At 39.6% G+C, this 16,131-nt stretch overlaps 1 protein-coding gene across 2 annotated transcripts in view; it reads left to right on the top strand.

Moving 5' to 3' along the window:
• The first annotated feature begins 430 nt into the window (after positions 1-430).
• The window catches only part of itsn2b (intersectin 2b), a 39,333-nt gene continuing 23,632 nt past the window's right edge, over positions 431-16,131 (top strand). The window contains exons 1-9 of one of the 2 annotated variants that reach the window (XM_085397505.1): positions 431-698; positions 10,233-10,291; positions 11,736-11,828; positions 12,474-12,537; positions 12,643-12,818; positions 13,128-13,358; positions 14,419-14,521; positions 14,964-15,100; positions 15,780-15,843. In XM_085397505.1, the coding sequence (XP_085253631.1) occupies positions 10,285-10,291; positions 11,736-11,828; positions 12,474-12,537; positions 12,643-12,818; positions 13,128-13,358; positions 14,419-14,521; positions 14,964-15,100; positions 15,780-15,843 (875 nt within the window). In that variant the 5' untranslated portion in view covers positions 431-698; positions 10,233-10,284. The remainder of the gene's footprint in view (positions 699-10,232; positions 10,292-11,735; positions 11,829-12,473; positions 12,538-12,642; positions 12,819-13,127; positions 13,359-14,418; positions 14,522-14,963; positions 15,101-15,779; positions 15,844-16,131) is intronic. The other variant, XM_085397425.1, reaches the window with a different exon arrangement.

The following is a 16,131-nucleotide window of genomic DNA, read 5'->3' on the forward strand; positions in this document are numbered from 1 at the left end:
CCAAATTTCCAAAGTGAGCTACTCTTTGTGACTTTAATCGCAGAGGATTTCTGAATTGTTTCTTGCAAATGTGCAATTGTGTAATCTCAGAATATATGACTATATAATCTCAGAGTGTATGGCTGTATAATCTCAGAACACATGACTGTATAATCACAGAACGTGTACCTATATAATTTCAAAATATATGACTGTATACTGTCAGAATATCCTTATCTCATAATTTGTCATGAATAATCTCCAAGTCATACAAGGATTTTAATCTCTTCTCCATTATTCTCCTAGTCTGGCTCCATATTGTATAACATTACCCTCACTTGTCTCTTATCTGCCTCCCATCCCATCGATTGTTCTCCTTCTCCATCTGTTCCACTTTTATTCCTCCCTTTCTCTCTCCTCCCACTTGCCGGACGTTAGCAGCGCCTCACAGGCTCCAATCACTCGTCGTCAGCCATGTTGTTGGTGTGACACACCGAGCTGTCAGCAACAGGTTCTCTTGAGCAGAAACGTTAACAAACTTAACATATCTCCTGAAAACGGCAGCTCTCCGCGGATACTAAACTTTGAGAGCGTGTGTGGGAAACCGTCCAGAAGTGGTGGCTCGTCATTTGCGGCCTCTCGAAAGCTCAGAAGTTGATGTTTTTGAACCGTAGCGGTGAGAGAGGTAGGCAAGCGAAACTGCTTATCTAAGCATGACCGTAAGTTTGATGTTCTCATAATAATCCTTTATAGACTCCCTGTTGACTTTTCGATATTTTTAATGACTTTTCCGTGTTCGTGTTTCCTTGTGTACCTTGTTTAATTTGAAAATATGAAAGGAAAAAGTGTTCAGAGGTGATGCTTCACCGTGGGTGCCAAACAACCTGGGACCGTCAGAGTTGGGTTAGCTTGCTAAGTTGTGTGTTTTCATTAAATGTTTTTTGTGGACAATCAGATGAGGAGTGTTTGTTGGCGCTTATTTTATGGCGAAAGTGTATCTGGGAGGTTTGTGAGAGCAGATTTGCAGGAAAGTCTCCTAAATTCCTTTTGGTTCAAACTAGTTGAGCAGGTTGCAGGCAGGTCTCAATGACTGGTGACAAGTGATCAGGGAATGCGACTCTTTCGGTTTATCTAGAGACACATAAACAGAGATGAAGGTTGTAAATGACGTTACCGTCCCCAAGTGGAAATGTTTGTATGAATTATTGGCCTGCTCGGTCTCGATTGTGCAAAGTGACCTAATTGGTGAAAGCCGAGGCCCACACAAATATATTTAATGAAAGAATTCAAAATATATTTCTTGTGTTAATTCCAACTCAATAGCTGACAGGGTTACTTCACCATATTTATTATAGGCTACTGTAGATTGGTGCTGCTGCACCCAATCGTTCTTCCCTGCGAAATCTCTGTTTTTACAATTAATTAAGACCATGAACAGTGAGCTTGGGGGGAGCTAACTGAAATAGTATTGGGATTGTAGAAAACTATTATCCACACATCTATGCATTTTCTGAATTGCTTATCCAATTCAGGATCGTGGGGGTTCTGGAGCATGTCCCGGCTGTAATAAGATCAGAGGTGGGGTGCACCCTGGACAGGTCGCCAGTCTACCACAGGGCTAACATTAACACCTACAGCCAGTTTACAATCAACAATTAACCTAACATACAAGTCCTTGGGCTGTGAGAGAAAACTCACGCAGAAGGGTCCCAAGCCTGGAGGGTAATCCCATTCCTTCTTGCTGGGAAGTGCTAATCACTGCACTACTATGCCGCTCACTAATAATAAAAATTATTAAAAATTAAAATATAATGAGGGAAAATTCTTTTAGTTTTTATAAGTCTGGTCAAACTGGGTCAACAAAACTTAAACCAGGAGGTATTCGTGCATATGATCAACTATAACTAAAGTGAAGGTAATAAAAACTTAACTGAAATAAGGGAACACAATGTGGAAACTAACTGAACTGAAATAAAAATTAATCTGGAAACATGATACAATCTACAAATAATATGAACTACTGTGAGTGATGATTGCAAATAAGTTTAATTAAAAAACTTGGGGGGAAAATGCAGGATAACATATTGCAGCATTTATCTTTCTACCTTGGCAGGATGTTGTTTAAAAACCACATCAGCACAAAAAATTATCATCATTTGCTCCGTTGCTGTCTATTTCAGTGCAAATATTTTGTTATTGCATAACACTGATAAGTTGAGAGATAGTTCTTTTAGCTTTTTTTTTTTTTTTTTTAAAAAGAGTCTTTTACCCGAAGGCCAACCTTATTAGAGAGTTGCTTGGAAAAAAAATAAGTGACAGAGATTTAGAGAAAATGCTTGAAAGGTCTGGAATGAAGTGCATGCTGAGTGTATCTGCTGTTCTTTTCTTTTGAGAAAAGCAATATTCCACCAGTGTAGCGTTTATCCTACCAGCACTGGGTAGTCATTTTGTTCCCCTAAATTGACAGGAAAATGCACAAATGTCTCTCTAATAAGGTAACAAAGACTTATGGCCTTTAATATATGTGGGCACATCATGTTTGCGTACATCATCACCTACCAGAGTTCTGTTGTAGGCTATTAAAACCCTGAAATCAGCAAAATATTAAAGTGGTTAACATGCTGAGTTAGTACAGGGAGGAGTCTTACCAAGCTGCAGCTCTTTGTGTCCAATCCTAACTTGATGCTTGTCATTTTAATACTGGACACTAAGCAGCAGCCTACCGTTTTCCTCATCCAACTTCCATTTATTATATAAATATTGGTCCGACATTAACTTGTCAGTCAAACCAGACTCGCAGTCTTTTTTAAGTTGGCAGTGGTGAAGCATTGCCATGTTCCCACTGAGCCACATGCACAAGCCAAACAACAAATTTAGAAGTGTACGTTCTCCAGCCCTGTCATATTCAGATAGATGGACAAATCAAGGTGAGTCAAACCCAGGCTAAAAGAGGGAGAGGTGTGCCATGCCTCTTAAGAAAACAAAATCTGGCATTGCAAACATAGTTAATCAAACCCAATCTGAAACGCTGCTGGTTTGCTTTGCAGCCCTGAGCGTGGTAGATGGGTGTTTACTGCAGAGCGGGTGGATGCTGAAGTATCACTTTAATAAAACTACCCGTTAGTTGTCTCTGTATTGTGGGAAGGAATTGAAAATACACATTAAAAACAGCTGAAGAGAAAGCTTGGGTAATTTTACTGTACACAAAGGAGGTCACAGAGGGGAAGAAAGGGTGTCATCGGGCAGAAACAGAACTGTGGATGGAGTTGATGTCATTGGTGTGAGGTCAGTGAGCGAGGCGGCAGAAAATCAATCATTCCTTAGAACGGCATTCACGCAGTGTTTGTCTCTGAAAAGAGCAGTGATGATGACAGGACTGGCAGGGTGCAGTTTTACATGCAAAGTTATGAGAGTTGGTGAGAAAGTTGGGGGGGGGGGGGTTGCTCAAAAGATGGTCACGAATGAGGAACTTGAGCAAGGAGAATATGTTTCTGTTCTCAGTCTCATCCCTATCCCTGACAGTGTTACGTCATGTTTGTTATTTCTTGATTCACTCTAAGCAAGGGTGGAATGGCAGTGAGGTACACAGTAGCACAAAGCAAAAGGTATAAACAGACAGAAAGAAAGGCACATATGGTTCAAAGTGTCTACTGAAGAAGCTAAGGTCAGAAACAGTCATGCCATTTATCCAACAGGTTTCACTGTTGTGTATGCTAACTGATAGACAAGCAGGTCCACAGCAGAACTCCAAAGAGCAAATTGATATGCATATAAACACAAAAACTCTTGATTGTAGTTTGTAAAGAAAAGCTCTTTCCGCAATGGAATTTAGACTGTTATGGTCGAAGAAAAATAAGATCTAATGTCCCACTGTTCATTTTGATTATTTCTTTCAGTATACAGTGGTTATGTGGTGTTATGGACATCAGTGTTACTGTTTTGCTGGCTGTTAGCAAGTATACTACAGTGTTTCACCACCTCTCCACCATTGTGAAAGAGCTGTTTCATGAACTGCAGGTTGGGACACTGAGTCACATGTCTATTTATGTACCGAACTATGACAAAAGCAATGGCTATTGCATGTGTGTTCACACCAAGATGAGTGGACACATTAGGCAGACTTATGTGTTTTGCTACCCAGGGGTTTATCATATTTTCCACTTCTCAGAATTCTAGTTATACAGACAAGCTGTATAACAGCTGTTCTTTTTTGGGTTGTTTTATTTTTAAATCCAGAACTACACAAGGTTTTTAAAAAATATTGTTCATGCACACACTGTAACTCAAAAACAGCATCACACACAAATAGAGCTAGAATTAGGAGGAAGTCAAAGTGTTGGGCATAGGAACATCAGTAGCTTGGATTCTTGCTGTTATTCAGATTTGAAGACATGCATTGCGGTTGCTGCTCTATTGTCATTACAGAGAGCTTCTGTTCACTACTACTGTAGTGCATTCAGAGGTTTTTAGACATTCAAGTTTTTATTTCAGTTTTTTTACAGAACTATGTACATTACGCCACACTTATTGTAAACTTTGGTAAATCAATGAAAATATCAAATTTTCTTTTTCATTTATATGTTGATTATAGCAGCAGTAACAGCCTCAGTCCTTTGTGGGAATTATCACATATGTTTGACACACCTTTCTTTTGGACGTTTCTACGTTTTCTATCGTTTTTCAAACTCAACACAACTCATAAGGAGTGTTGGTCCACAGTAAATTCACAGTCTGAGAGCTTTGTTGGGTTTGTGCCCAGATTGTGGCAGGGTCAGTTCAAGATTGTCAGTGGGGAGCCACCCTGTGTTTTCTTGGCAGGATCCTTAAGGTTGTTGTCTTGTTGAAAACCACAGATCCTGAGCGCCCAGTCTCTGCCTGGTAGGGCTGAACGATTATGGAAAATAATCTAATTGCGATTTTTTGCCCCAATATTGCGATTGCGATGCGATATGTGATTATTTTTTAAGGTCTTTGTCTTCTGTATTATTAAACAAAGACAAGCAATACATCATATAGTATGGCCAATACTATATTACATTAATTTTAAACTGTTCTTTCCTGGAAGACAGACCTCTGTTATGATGACATGAGGTGATGCATGAATTGATGACTGACATTTTTATTTAACTTCTTCAATCACAACAGTATATTTGAACATACACAATAGTTTATTTTTAGCTTACAAACATCTGAGCATAAAGTGCTGACAAGGAACCCTGGTGTAAACATTAAAATGAAAGTCAGTACAATGTGCAGATTGCAGAAATATACATAAACAAAATCAGTGGCTTTACCACACTCAGTTTTTCGACATCTGTGAACTACTAGACAGTCATTCAATTAAAAAATAATATTAAATAAATAAAACTAATAAATAAAAAATACACACATCTTACTGATCTCTGCAGTCAGTAACATTACACATAAAGTGCAAACATAATAGCAATTGTATAAACACACACACAAACACGCCTTTAAAATTTAAAGGCGTGAAATTGGACGGTCTAGCCTTCTGATTAGCGTCACCGCTGTCTCGGTGGAGTTTAATAAACTCGGCCGTCTGCTTCTTGCTATCTAAAATATAACCAGACACTGGTGTAAATTCTCGACTGTCTCATACTTCTGTTTAATAAGTTTTCTGTTTGACGTTTAGTCAGCTGTGTGAAAACCAAGGAGGAACCCACCCGGGGGATTAATAAAGTTTTATTTTATCTAATCTAATAACTTTAATCTCAGCCAAACCGATTTACTCACGAACAAACAAAACACTGAAAAAAGCCCAACAATAACATTTTTAGGTTGTCTAAGTGACTTATATATTACGTTTAACCCGAGCAGCGAAACTCCGCGGTGATCTGAAAATGATGTGCCGGGAGTTGTGCCGTTCTCGGCCGCATCAGTAACCCTCGAGCTCCCGGCTAGCTGTCGAGCTGGTGGGTAGCAGACGCCTCTGAAAACGTCGAAGCACTTTTGCAAATATGGGATATCTTGATAAACCGAGCAGATATTTGATGTTTACACAGCTACTTTCTCGCCTGAAAATATGTTAAAAGTTTATTTTGTGACCCAGAAAGATTAGTATGAGTAATTTTAAAACTTAGTAGCGGCCGCCATTGCTGGAAACTGGAGTTTGGCTGGGCCGCGCTATGAATTCTGGGATTTGGTAGTAATTTGGACAGCCTTCGGCGCGTCGCTGTGACGTAATCGGTCTACAAATGCGGCCTCAGGAGGATGCAGCTCATGAATTTGGACATGTCCAGAGTATAATCGCAGCCTTTGCGGTTAGAAAATTGCACTTGATCATGTCGCGATATTATCGCAAATGCGATATATCGTTCAGCCCTACTGCCTGGTGTCTCCTGCAAATGCTGTTGGGAACTGTGGCTTTATTTAAAAGTTCATATTTCAAACCATAGACAGTATAAAAGACCTACCAGGATGTCACCTTTTGAAGTTTTGTTTTGAAGCCTTGAGATGAACGTCAATAAAGGTAGCTGTTTTCCTAATAGACCAGGGGTGTCAAACTCAAATACACAGTGGGCCAAAATTCAAAACTAGAACAAGGTCGCGGGCTAACATTAATATTTATTGAAAAATATCTTCCTCCAGATTTAAGAATGAATCTCTTCTTATGGACTCAAACAAGTTTTGCTGAAAAACTGAATGTGGAACAAGCAAAGCTTAATACTAAACAATGTATATATTAGCTGTATAATACCAGTAGGCCAGCTCTAATAGTAATTTGGTATGGCTTCGCGGGCCAAATGTAATTAGGCTGCGGGCCAGAGTTTGACACCTATGTAATAGACTTTTATAGGATTAGAAGTTTTTTGCAACTACAGCTATCGCCATCTGGTGGCCACTAGGTAAAATCCACATTTTTTTAGGGGCTTCTTATTTTTGTAACAAGGAAGCTATGTCCATCCTCTTTATGCTCTGAGTTAAATTCAACAAACATAAGTAGAATAATATATAGCTCACTTAACTTGTCACGGTTTCCATTGGATCTTTTTTTCTTTTGGTTTCACAAGACTTTTTTTCAGCTTTGCGAGTTTCTCTTGTTTGTCTGGTACTAAGCTCACCACCTTTCACAAATTGTATCTGCCTGCCTGTCTCCTAAATGTAGTTAGAGGTGCATTTTTCTGCTTTCGTATTTGATAACTATCAGCACATGGCTTCTAGGTGAGTTATTTCGCCTGCTTGCAGTAATGGCACATTCCATCTACAAGGCAGCTGTCTCCTTGATAGAGCGATTCAGTTGTGTCAAAACAGTGCATCTAGCTTAGAATCTGTTTTTGCTTTTCCTTTTCCTACTTGTTTTTAGATGTTTTTAAAAGGTTCTGTATCACTGGTTAAGTATAGATGAGGTTAGTTTTTAAGTTAGGTGGAGCTCTGGTTGTTGATCTTCACTCTGATTTTACCTTCGGGGAGTCTATGCAAATGGTGGAGCAGAGGTATTCATTTAGCAGCACAAGGCTTCTACTGAGGCAGTGTGTATTTATGTGGAGGGCGACTCCAGAAGGTATTTGCATGAAGTTTGCAAAGCTGACTCTGCCACTGAGGTCACTCCTTTGTGCTAGCCAAGTCCGACGTTCAGTCGGTCAGTTGGTCAGGCAGCCGCCCTGTGAGGAAAGTTAGACTGCTTGCTTACTGTGGAAACAGTAAACCTTAAAGCCAACAGTCTGCTGCTTTCTTTCACTTATTCATTCAGATTCCTGTAGTGTTGGGTTACCAGACATTAGATTCCATGACTTCAGTGTCAGTGGCTTTCAAATACCTCCATAAGTAAGTACATTTCTTGAAAGGAACAACCAAACCATCCATTGTCACTGCTGATGGCAATATAGAGTACAATGATATGCTCTAAATTCATTTAAAACTAGTACGATTGTATTTGATGCTCTCCATCTAAACAGCTAGGAAAATAGATGGGAGAAGCAGAGGAAAGAATGGATGATCAGAGATATCGAATAAGAGTATGGTCTGACTCGGGAAAGGAAGGAGAGAGGGAGAGTGACAGATGGCAGGCAGTAGATTAGCCCTCTCTTGTTATTCTCTGCCCTTGTAAGAGCGTCAGCCAGGCACTTTCTTTCTGTTTTTTTTCTCTCCCTCATTCATATTCTCATGCACAGGCTTCTTGTCACCAGATATGTCAGTAATCACCTATAAATGACTCTTTAATCTGGAATACTGTGTCAGTTTCAACCACAGCTCTCACGCTTATTTTTTAGGACATTAAAAGCTGCCTCTCTCTCGCCAAGATCTGTGATCACTTCCTGTCAACTGATGTTGATTAAGGAAATGCTTCTGTTCGTAGGTTAGGCAGGAAGTGCTGAGCGGAATGATTAGAATTTCTCTCCTGCTTTTCCTCCTCCACCTTCATCATGTGAATCTGAGCAGCCGATGGCAGTGTGATGATAACAGGGAAAGTTGTCATTCTAAAGATGCGAATATGAAATGAAAAGAGAAAATGTGAAGAAAATAGTTGACGTACCAGTCGGACAGTTAAAGATTACATCTGTATTCAGTGTTGCATTACTACTGTTATTAATGGTTCTATAAATAAGTTCACACGACATTCATAACTGTCTCAGATCTAAACAATTCTGTTCCGTTGTGCATGTTGTAATGATCATTTAACAGGAAGAGTGCTACAGCAGCCACAGATAAGACCTATAACTATTTCTCCAACCCAGCATAAAGCTACTTACCGCCTTCTGTCAACAAGGAGTTCATATGTGATACATGAGACAGAGTCTGCTACATTTACCCTGTTATTTACATTACAATCAACCCCTGTGGACTGTCCCTATATAATAATATTTTAGTCTGGACCAAAGTACTGGGACAGACCTGCCTGATCACACAATCACATGCAATTACTTGAAACTTATAAACCCCAACCTTCAAGAAGAAGCTGAGCCTCCTACTACATAAAACAGGTTTATGCAACAATAGGCCAATTCCCACACTTTGTTTGCAAGTGCATGACTCAACAAGAGCGGTTTCAAAGCCTGATGAGATAGAGAAAGAGTCATAGTCACTGCTAACAGGAAGGCAGGTTTAAAGTCATTGAGAGTATTGGTTTGTCGCTTTAGTGTAGTAGCTTGTCTTTACTCATTTTCAACAGTTGAATGTTGAGCTACAACTTTACTCTAGATGGACATATTGTAATCGTATCTATAGCTACAAATTGTGGACAAAGACTGAAAGTGTATAAGCAGCAAAACAACATCTGGGCTTAGTCTTAAAGGGCGTTCACACAGGAAACAGTGTGCTTGTTGAGCGTTGGTTTGTTGCTGAATATTGGTAACCAGTGGAGTTCGTTTTGTGGTTGTCTAGGTAAAACTCGAAGGCAGGACTGGGTCATTTTCCCCAGGGGTCACACAAGAAGCTTGCACCATTGTAGAGGATAAACTCATTCCTGGTGGATATTAACTTTAAAAATTAATTACCCACCCCTGTGCTAAGGTGTCTTTCACTGTCGTATTTCAACTAATGCTATTCTTTGATTAGACTGTTGCCTTCATGACCTGGACCCACATAAGCTTTAGAAAATAGAGAGCTGGAAATATCCTAACAGGATTGATTCTTGTATTGTGAAACTTATAGATTTTTCAAGAGTCTACAAAAACCTTTCTTCTATTGCTCTTAGGAAAAAAATGTAAATGGTTGTAAGTTTAACATTTGCTATAATTAAGTAGTCCTATCATGGACTGCAGTTGAACAGAAACTTTGTGTCTATAATAATAACTTGATGGTGTTTGCATCACACTGGGGAATAAACATGAACAAAGTATAACATCGGTACATCAAACGTGGGCAGTTTTTTGAAGAAGTGGTGTCTGTTTAACACCAAAGGGCTGTAGATCCTTTGTTCAGTCTACATTAGCTGATCAAACAGAACTGAACAAGGGTTTGTATTCCTGGACACAGTAAATGTTAATAAGTGCGTGTCGGTTTAGCTTTAGTAGTAGCATGGATTGCACTCTGGCCGCTACGACGTCAGTGTTGATAGTACTGAAAAAAGTCCATGTGGTTGAAAAGATTTGGGATGCGGCCAAAGTGAACAGGAGAAGCCCTGTTTGACTCTGCTGACCGACCAGAATCGCTCTCTCTCTCTCTCTCTCTCTGCCTGGTCTGTCTCTGTACCTCTCTCTGCCTTTTTATCTTCCTGCTCTCTATGACAGTACTGTCCTCTCTTAGCTACAGTATTGACTGATTACTGGACCGTGCTTATGTGTGTTTTGCAGATGACTGTGAACAGTAGCTGAGGACGTCACTGGGAGTTCTCCACCTGCGAAAATGAATGGTAAGATCACTGCGTTTTGTGTGTATAAAGGACAGTGTTAAATCTGTGTGGAGAATGAAAGAAAGAGGGGTGTGTGAATGTGGCTCTGCAGAGCTGCTGAGGCCAACATAAGGCTAGTTTTAGTGATAATTGCTGGGTTGTGTTTGGCCTACGTTTGTGTACATATTCTTGACCAGCTTCTTTATAGTTTGACACAGTTGTACTAATTTTGAAGTCTGGTCCATATATTTTCTTTTCTTTCTTTCTTTCTTTTTTTTTTTTTTTTTTTTAAACCCACCAGGTTTACTGATAGCTTCAGTGACAGGATTAAAGTACCCAGATTAGTATATTTTTGGTGTTGGTGCAGGTTATATATGTTGTAGGGCTGTGCGATATGACCAAAATCTCATATCCCGATATAAGAATTCTATCGTCCCGATAACGATATAAATCACAAAAATGTAACATTTTCTGTAAATTATGTGAATCTCGTGCAGCTCGACTTGCGGGAAGTGTTTCCAGCTGCGCGTCATGTAGCTGGAGTCGAGTGTTTTAATAGATGCATGAAACTATACATTTTTAGACATAAGTTGTAACGGCCGCTGTTTTCTTTGTGAGTATTTATTACACAGCGTGCTGCGGGGAAAAGCCTGTTCTAACGTTTGAGTCTAAGGTTTATTTTTTAACACCTGGCGGCTCTTTTTTACTTCTCTTCCGTAAATAATCTGCTCTTTCACGTGATTCAGTTTATTTTGAAAAGTCTCAACAGGATCTTGAGCTTTATTGTGAAAGGTTTATGTGGAACATAAACAAGCGGACACGCGATGGTGTTACCGTCCTTGTTGCTAACCACAAGGCATAAAAACAGGCGCTTGTCCGTCTGTAGTGTGGTTATATTAAATATAAGAGAAAGAGAGAACTTTAAGAAATTAATATAGCCACTACAGTGACCATCAAAACGATGAAAAAATATTGCGGTAAACAGTTTATTTTGCAACATCACGAAACAAACGATAGCGTCAAATGAAACGATAGACGTTTTTATATCGTCATCCGATATATATCGTTATATCGAACAGCCCTAATATGTTGGTGTTGTTGATATATCGTGGAGTAAACAGCCTTGGTGAAGAGCAGTAAAAGTGTCTTGTTTTGCACTTAACAAAGTGAAATTTGAGCTTCATTATCACTTTGTCAATACTGGTGGATTCCCAGTGTCTGACTGCTGCTGAGGCTGACGTCAGGGTACTCTTTATCTGTGTCAGTTGGTCTGTGTGTGTGCACCTGTCTTCCTGTTTCCTTTTTTTTTACGCCTGTGTAATCTTGTGAAGTGAACTGAATATCTGATAAATTAGCTGACATTAATTAGAAAAATTAAGCCTGCTACTTCTTGGGGTCTATTTGCCTGGTATTATTTAATCTCACTGGCTATGACTGAAACTTTACATTTCCTTTCCCCCCTCAGGTGGTCCAAGTGTGTGGGCAATCTCCCCAGAGGAGAGGGACAAACATGATCAGATGTTTGACTCCCTCTCCCCAACGATGGGCTACGTCACAGGTACAGACATTTAAACATGCTGTTTGTCCATGATTCACACAGTGACTGGATGCTGGTTTTCAGAGTGCTATTTTATCATGATGAAACTGGAAATTGCAAATGGCTGTGACTCAGTTGGTATCCCTAATCCCCAGCCCCTCCCCATGCTGAAGTGTCCTGGTGCAAGACATTGAATACTAGGTTCCTTCAGATGGCATGCCAGTGCCTGTGTATGGAAGTAGAAAACATTGTAAAGCGCTTTGTAGCACCAATAAAGTTGAAAAGTGCTTTATTAATGAAAACATGTGGCCCGAGGACCAGAACCGGCCTGTGAGCCATCTCAGTTTGCCCTGCAACATCCTAAAAGGAAAAAAACAGGTTTATCTATGCAGTGCTAAACATTAAATAACTGGCAAGATGCATATAAATTTTGATGAAATATTTGGATGGAATTTTAGTGAGTGTCTAAACGAGGGTGGCCTGCTGGAGAAAATGTTACCCACCTGTGATTTACAGTAATAAACAGACACGTACAAATACAGACGCGACGAGGCACATGTAAATATAACCAATATAACATATGTATTAAAGTCCAGATAGTGATGTACAACCTCATACTTGTAAACTGACACTTTTTTGTTTTCTTCCCTCTCTGTCTTTTTATAGGAGACCAGGCAAAGAGGTTTTTCCTTCAGTCAGGGCTGCCTGCATCAGTGTTGGCTGATATATGGTGAGAGAAACACAGACTCACAGTGGATAAGATGCTGTGCTTGAGAAGATCTTCCTGTGAACCGATCACCGTTTCCTTGCTTATGTTTTGTGTTCTGTCTCCCAGGAGCCTGGCCGATATGAATAAAGATGGAAAGATGGACCGGCTGGAGTTTTCTGTTGCTATGAAGCTTATAAAGCTAAAACTTACGGGTACACCACTTCCCTCATCGCTTCCAATCATCATGAAGCAGCCTCCAGTGCGTGCTCCCACCATGAACAACCCCACCAACCCTGCCTATGGTACGATATTATTATTATATCGTACACTATAGCAGTGAATTTGTTAGAAAATTAACATTTTACTATTGGCAAATATGTGGAGTTTTCCTTTAATGGACATGGCCCACAAAAACGGGAAAGAACAAGCTGCTATGGCTCCTAGGTAGAAGCGAAAATATGATTTTTTTTAAAAAAAAAAATGTTTAAATGAAGATCCTCCATTCAAAGATTTCGGAGCACTTAGACTAATCTAAACTGTGTCTGACTGATTGTTTCCATGCATGCATTTAGTCACTGTGATCAAAAATGGTGTATCTAATTGTGTCATAGGAATTGGCTCTATGGTGCATGGAACAAACCTTGCCATGTTGACTCCTATGGCCGTGTCACCTATGACACCAATGACGGGCCTCAGCCCAATGGTTCCTTCATCATCAGGAATGAACCCACTAATGATGTCCACTGCCCCCACGCCCCTGGTTCCAATTATGGGAAATACCACAGTACCAAATGGCACCATGGGTCTCCTCCAGCCAATTTCTTCTGGAGGTTTGAATACTGGTATGTGTAATTCTCTTATCCATTAATCAGTTAGCTGTCATTTTTGTCTTTTTCATCTTGTATCTGAGAGACTTCTAACAGGAAATCTATTAGGATATTATTAAATATGCTACACTTTAAATATTCCAGGTTATCATAGCGCTTTGTGTTATCTGATCAATGTTTATCATGCTAGTTGATCAGGTTGTCACGGCTGAAAACTAACTAAAGAAGCAAGTCCATGAAGCAGCAGAACTTTGTTCTGAAGATTTTCAAAGTTTTTCTGTTTTAAGAGAAGGTTTTGTCCAACAACTTGAACAACTTTGGTTTTGTTTATTTTTTTTTAAAGATTAGTACATTTGGAAAAAAGTGTATTAAATATTCTGTCAGCTTTTGAACATGATAAACTTGCATTAGCTAATAGTGAGCAGGATTTGTATGCAAACTTGACCTGGATTGGAGTTTGGCCCAAGCAGCTTGGTAGTGCTTAAGTTTTGGAGTCCACTTAAAACTAGATCTAGATCCACAAATTTTGCATCACGTCGATGCTCTTAAGAAAATACCTCAAACTAATCAGAAACTAGATATTGGTTGGGGGACTCGAATAATGCATGTTATGGAGGGAATGTTCATCTTTGTGTGTGATCTGTTAGACAGCTCTTGTTTGTCTTTTTGGTTATTGCTTTCTTGATGCTTATCTGCTGTTTGTTGTAGTATGAAAACTGCTGAGGAGAAATGCTGGCTGTTCTCTCATATTAAATACTGTATATTTGCTGACAATGAAGCAGTTCTGGGTATTTTAAGGGAAAACCAGGAAAATGGAATGGCTCCTGTCCTGTTTTGCAGAGTCAGGTTTCTGTCTCATCTCCATACAAATGGCCTCCCTGTCCTTGACAAGGTTACAACAGTGATCACAGTACAGGCATCTGCCATTTAAGAAAACTGTAAAGACAGAACCCTCAACTTTTCCACCAAGTGAAAAAAAGAACATCACATTTTGTAATTGTGGTTAAGTGTGTGAATAACATTTTGTGCCCTATTGTTGAAATATGATTAACGCGCGTGTGTGTCTCTGCTTCAGGCCTACCTCTATCTGCGACCTCTTACGCCTCTCCGCTTGGACGCGCCTCTTCTCCTGCTGGTATAAACATGGCCCCAACACTGCTAGACCTGGGATCTGGCAGGTAAGACCTGCACATATACGTAAGCATGTCTGGGCAACCTCTGACTTGTTTACCTTGTCAGTTTCTTTTAGCCCTTTTCAACTAGTACCTGCTCATCTCGACTGGGTCTGTAGGGTTTCCATTAAGTGTTAGAACTCGGTTCTAGGTACTTTTTTAGTAACTACTCAACCAGGGTCCCAAGTGATCTGAGTCGACACGAAAAATGTGACAACAACAGCAACAGACTGCCTGCCACTGACTGCCGATTCAATGGTGTCAAAAGCGACTACTCACAAAAATCCACTCCGTGATGCATACAAATGACATTACAGGACTTCTGGCTGCATTGCTATATGTCAGAAAAATAAAATTTCAGAAATTGAGTTGAGTCAAGCTGAGTAGGTATTAATGGGAAAGGGCTATTATCTGTACAAACATAAACATTTGGTGTATTGTTTTTCAGCTCCGGTTCTTCAACCCCATCTGTGATGTCCCCCATGAATGCTGTTCCCAGTGACTGGGCTGTGCCACATGCTTCCAGACTTAAATACAGACAGCAGTTCAACAGCTTGGATAAACAGATGATTGGATACCTCACTGGTATAATGCATTTATGTGTATGCTCACTGTATAGGTTATATAAAACCAAACTATTTATGGAATTTAGGTGTGGAGACAGTCACTGATGACTTCATTTTCCTCCCTCTTTTTTTCCCCTGTATCAACCTTTAGTTAGCTTTAAGTAGTGGAGGCTATAGTAGCGGGTGTGTTCAGTCACAGTGTTTCTCAACACACATGCACACAGTCAAGTATTTGTTTGTCCTTTTGTTCTGCAAACCTTGTAAAACCTGTTCTTATGAAAAAACAAAGATTTATTGAAATGACAATGAAGGTCAGATTTTTTTCCCCCAATTTTCTTAGTAATGCAACTTGACTGTTATTACGCAGTCTGTATGGTAACAAAATTACACAAAGGGCTTCTTTTATTCCTTCAAATTTTGTGTCCTTGTAGACCTTTGTAAAAAGCTGAGTGTTTTCATGCTGTCACAGACTGTTTACCATCATCTGCTTTTTAGAATTTTGAAACTTTGTACAATGTCACTCTAGGAAAAATTGGTTATGGTGTTGCAACTGCTTCCTGTCTTCACCACACGTTATATGTAGATTAATTCATATATCATCAGCCACTGTACTATTTCACACACACCACTCCTTTCTTCTTCCACACCCCCACACCTCTGTGCTCCACAGCTCTGACATTTGTTCCTCTTCTTACCAGGTCTGCAGGTGAAGGGTGTGATGGAAAGTACGATGCTGACAAAAATACAACTGGCCTCCATCTGGTAGGATTATGTGTGTATTTTGGTGTGTCTGAACATGTCTTTTGATTACTACAGTCAGGTTTGGCAGCCAGAAGTATGAAAGGTCATGCAGTTGTAGCATTATCACAATACCGCTTTCATTATTAAGGAAGTAATTGTTTTTTGTTTTAAGAATGCTGTTCCCAGTATCTATTACTTGTTAAAATGGGTTAAAAAATCTGACAATAGATTTGCTGGTTTTTTTCTTTGTTTTTCTTTTGTTCTACAATATTTTTTACGCAACTGAATACAGCAGGATTTATCAAATCA

The sequence above is a fragment of the Rhamphochromis longiceps genome, linkage group LG1, assembly GCF_057381845.1.
Source record: "Rhamphochromis longiceps isolate RC_006_pf linkage group LG1, R_longiceps_female_GT1.1, whole genome shotgun sequence".
NCBI lineage: Eukaryota > Metazoa > Chordata > Actinopteri > Cichliformes > Cichlidae > Rhamphochromis > Rhamphochromis longiceps.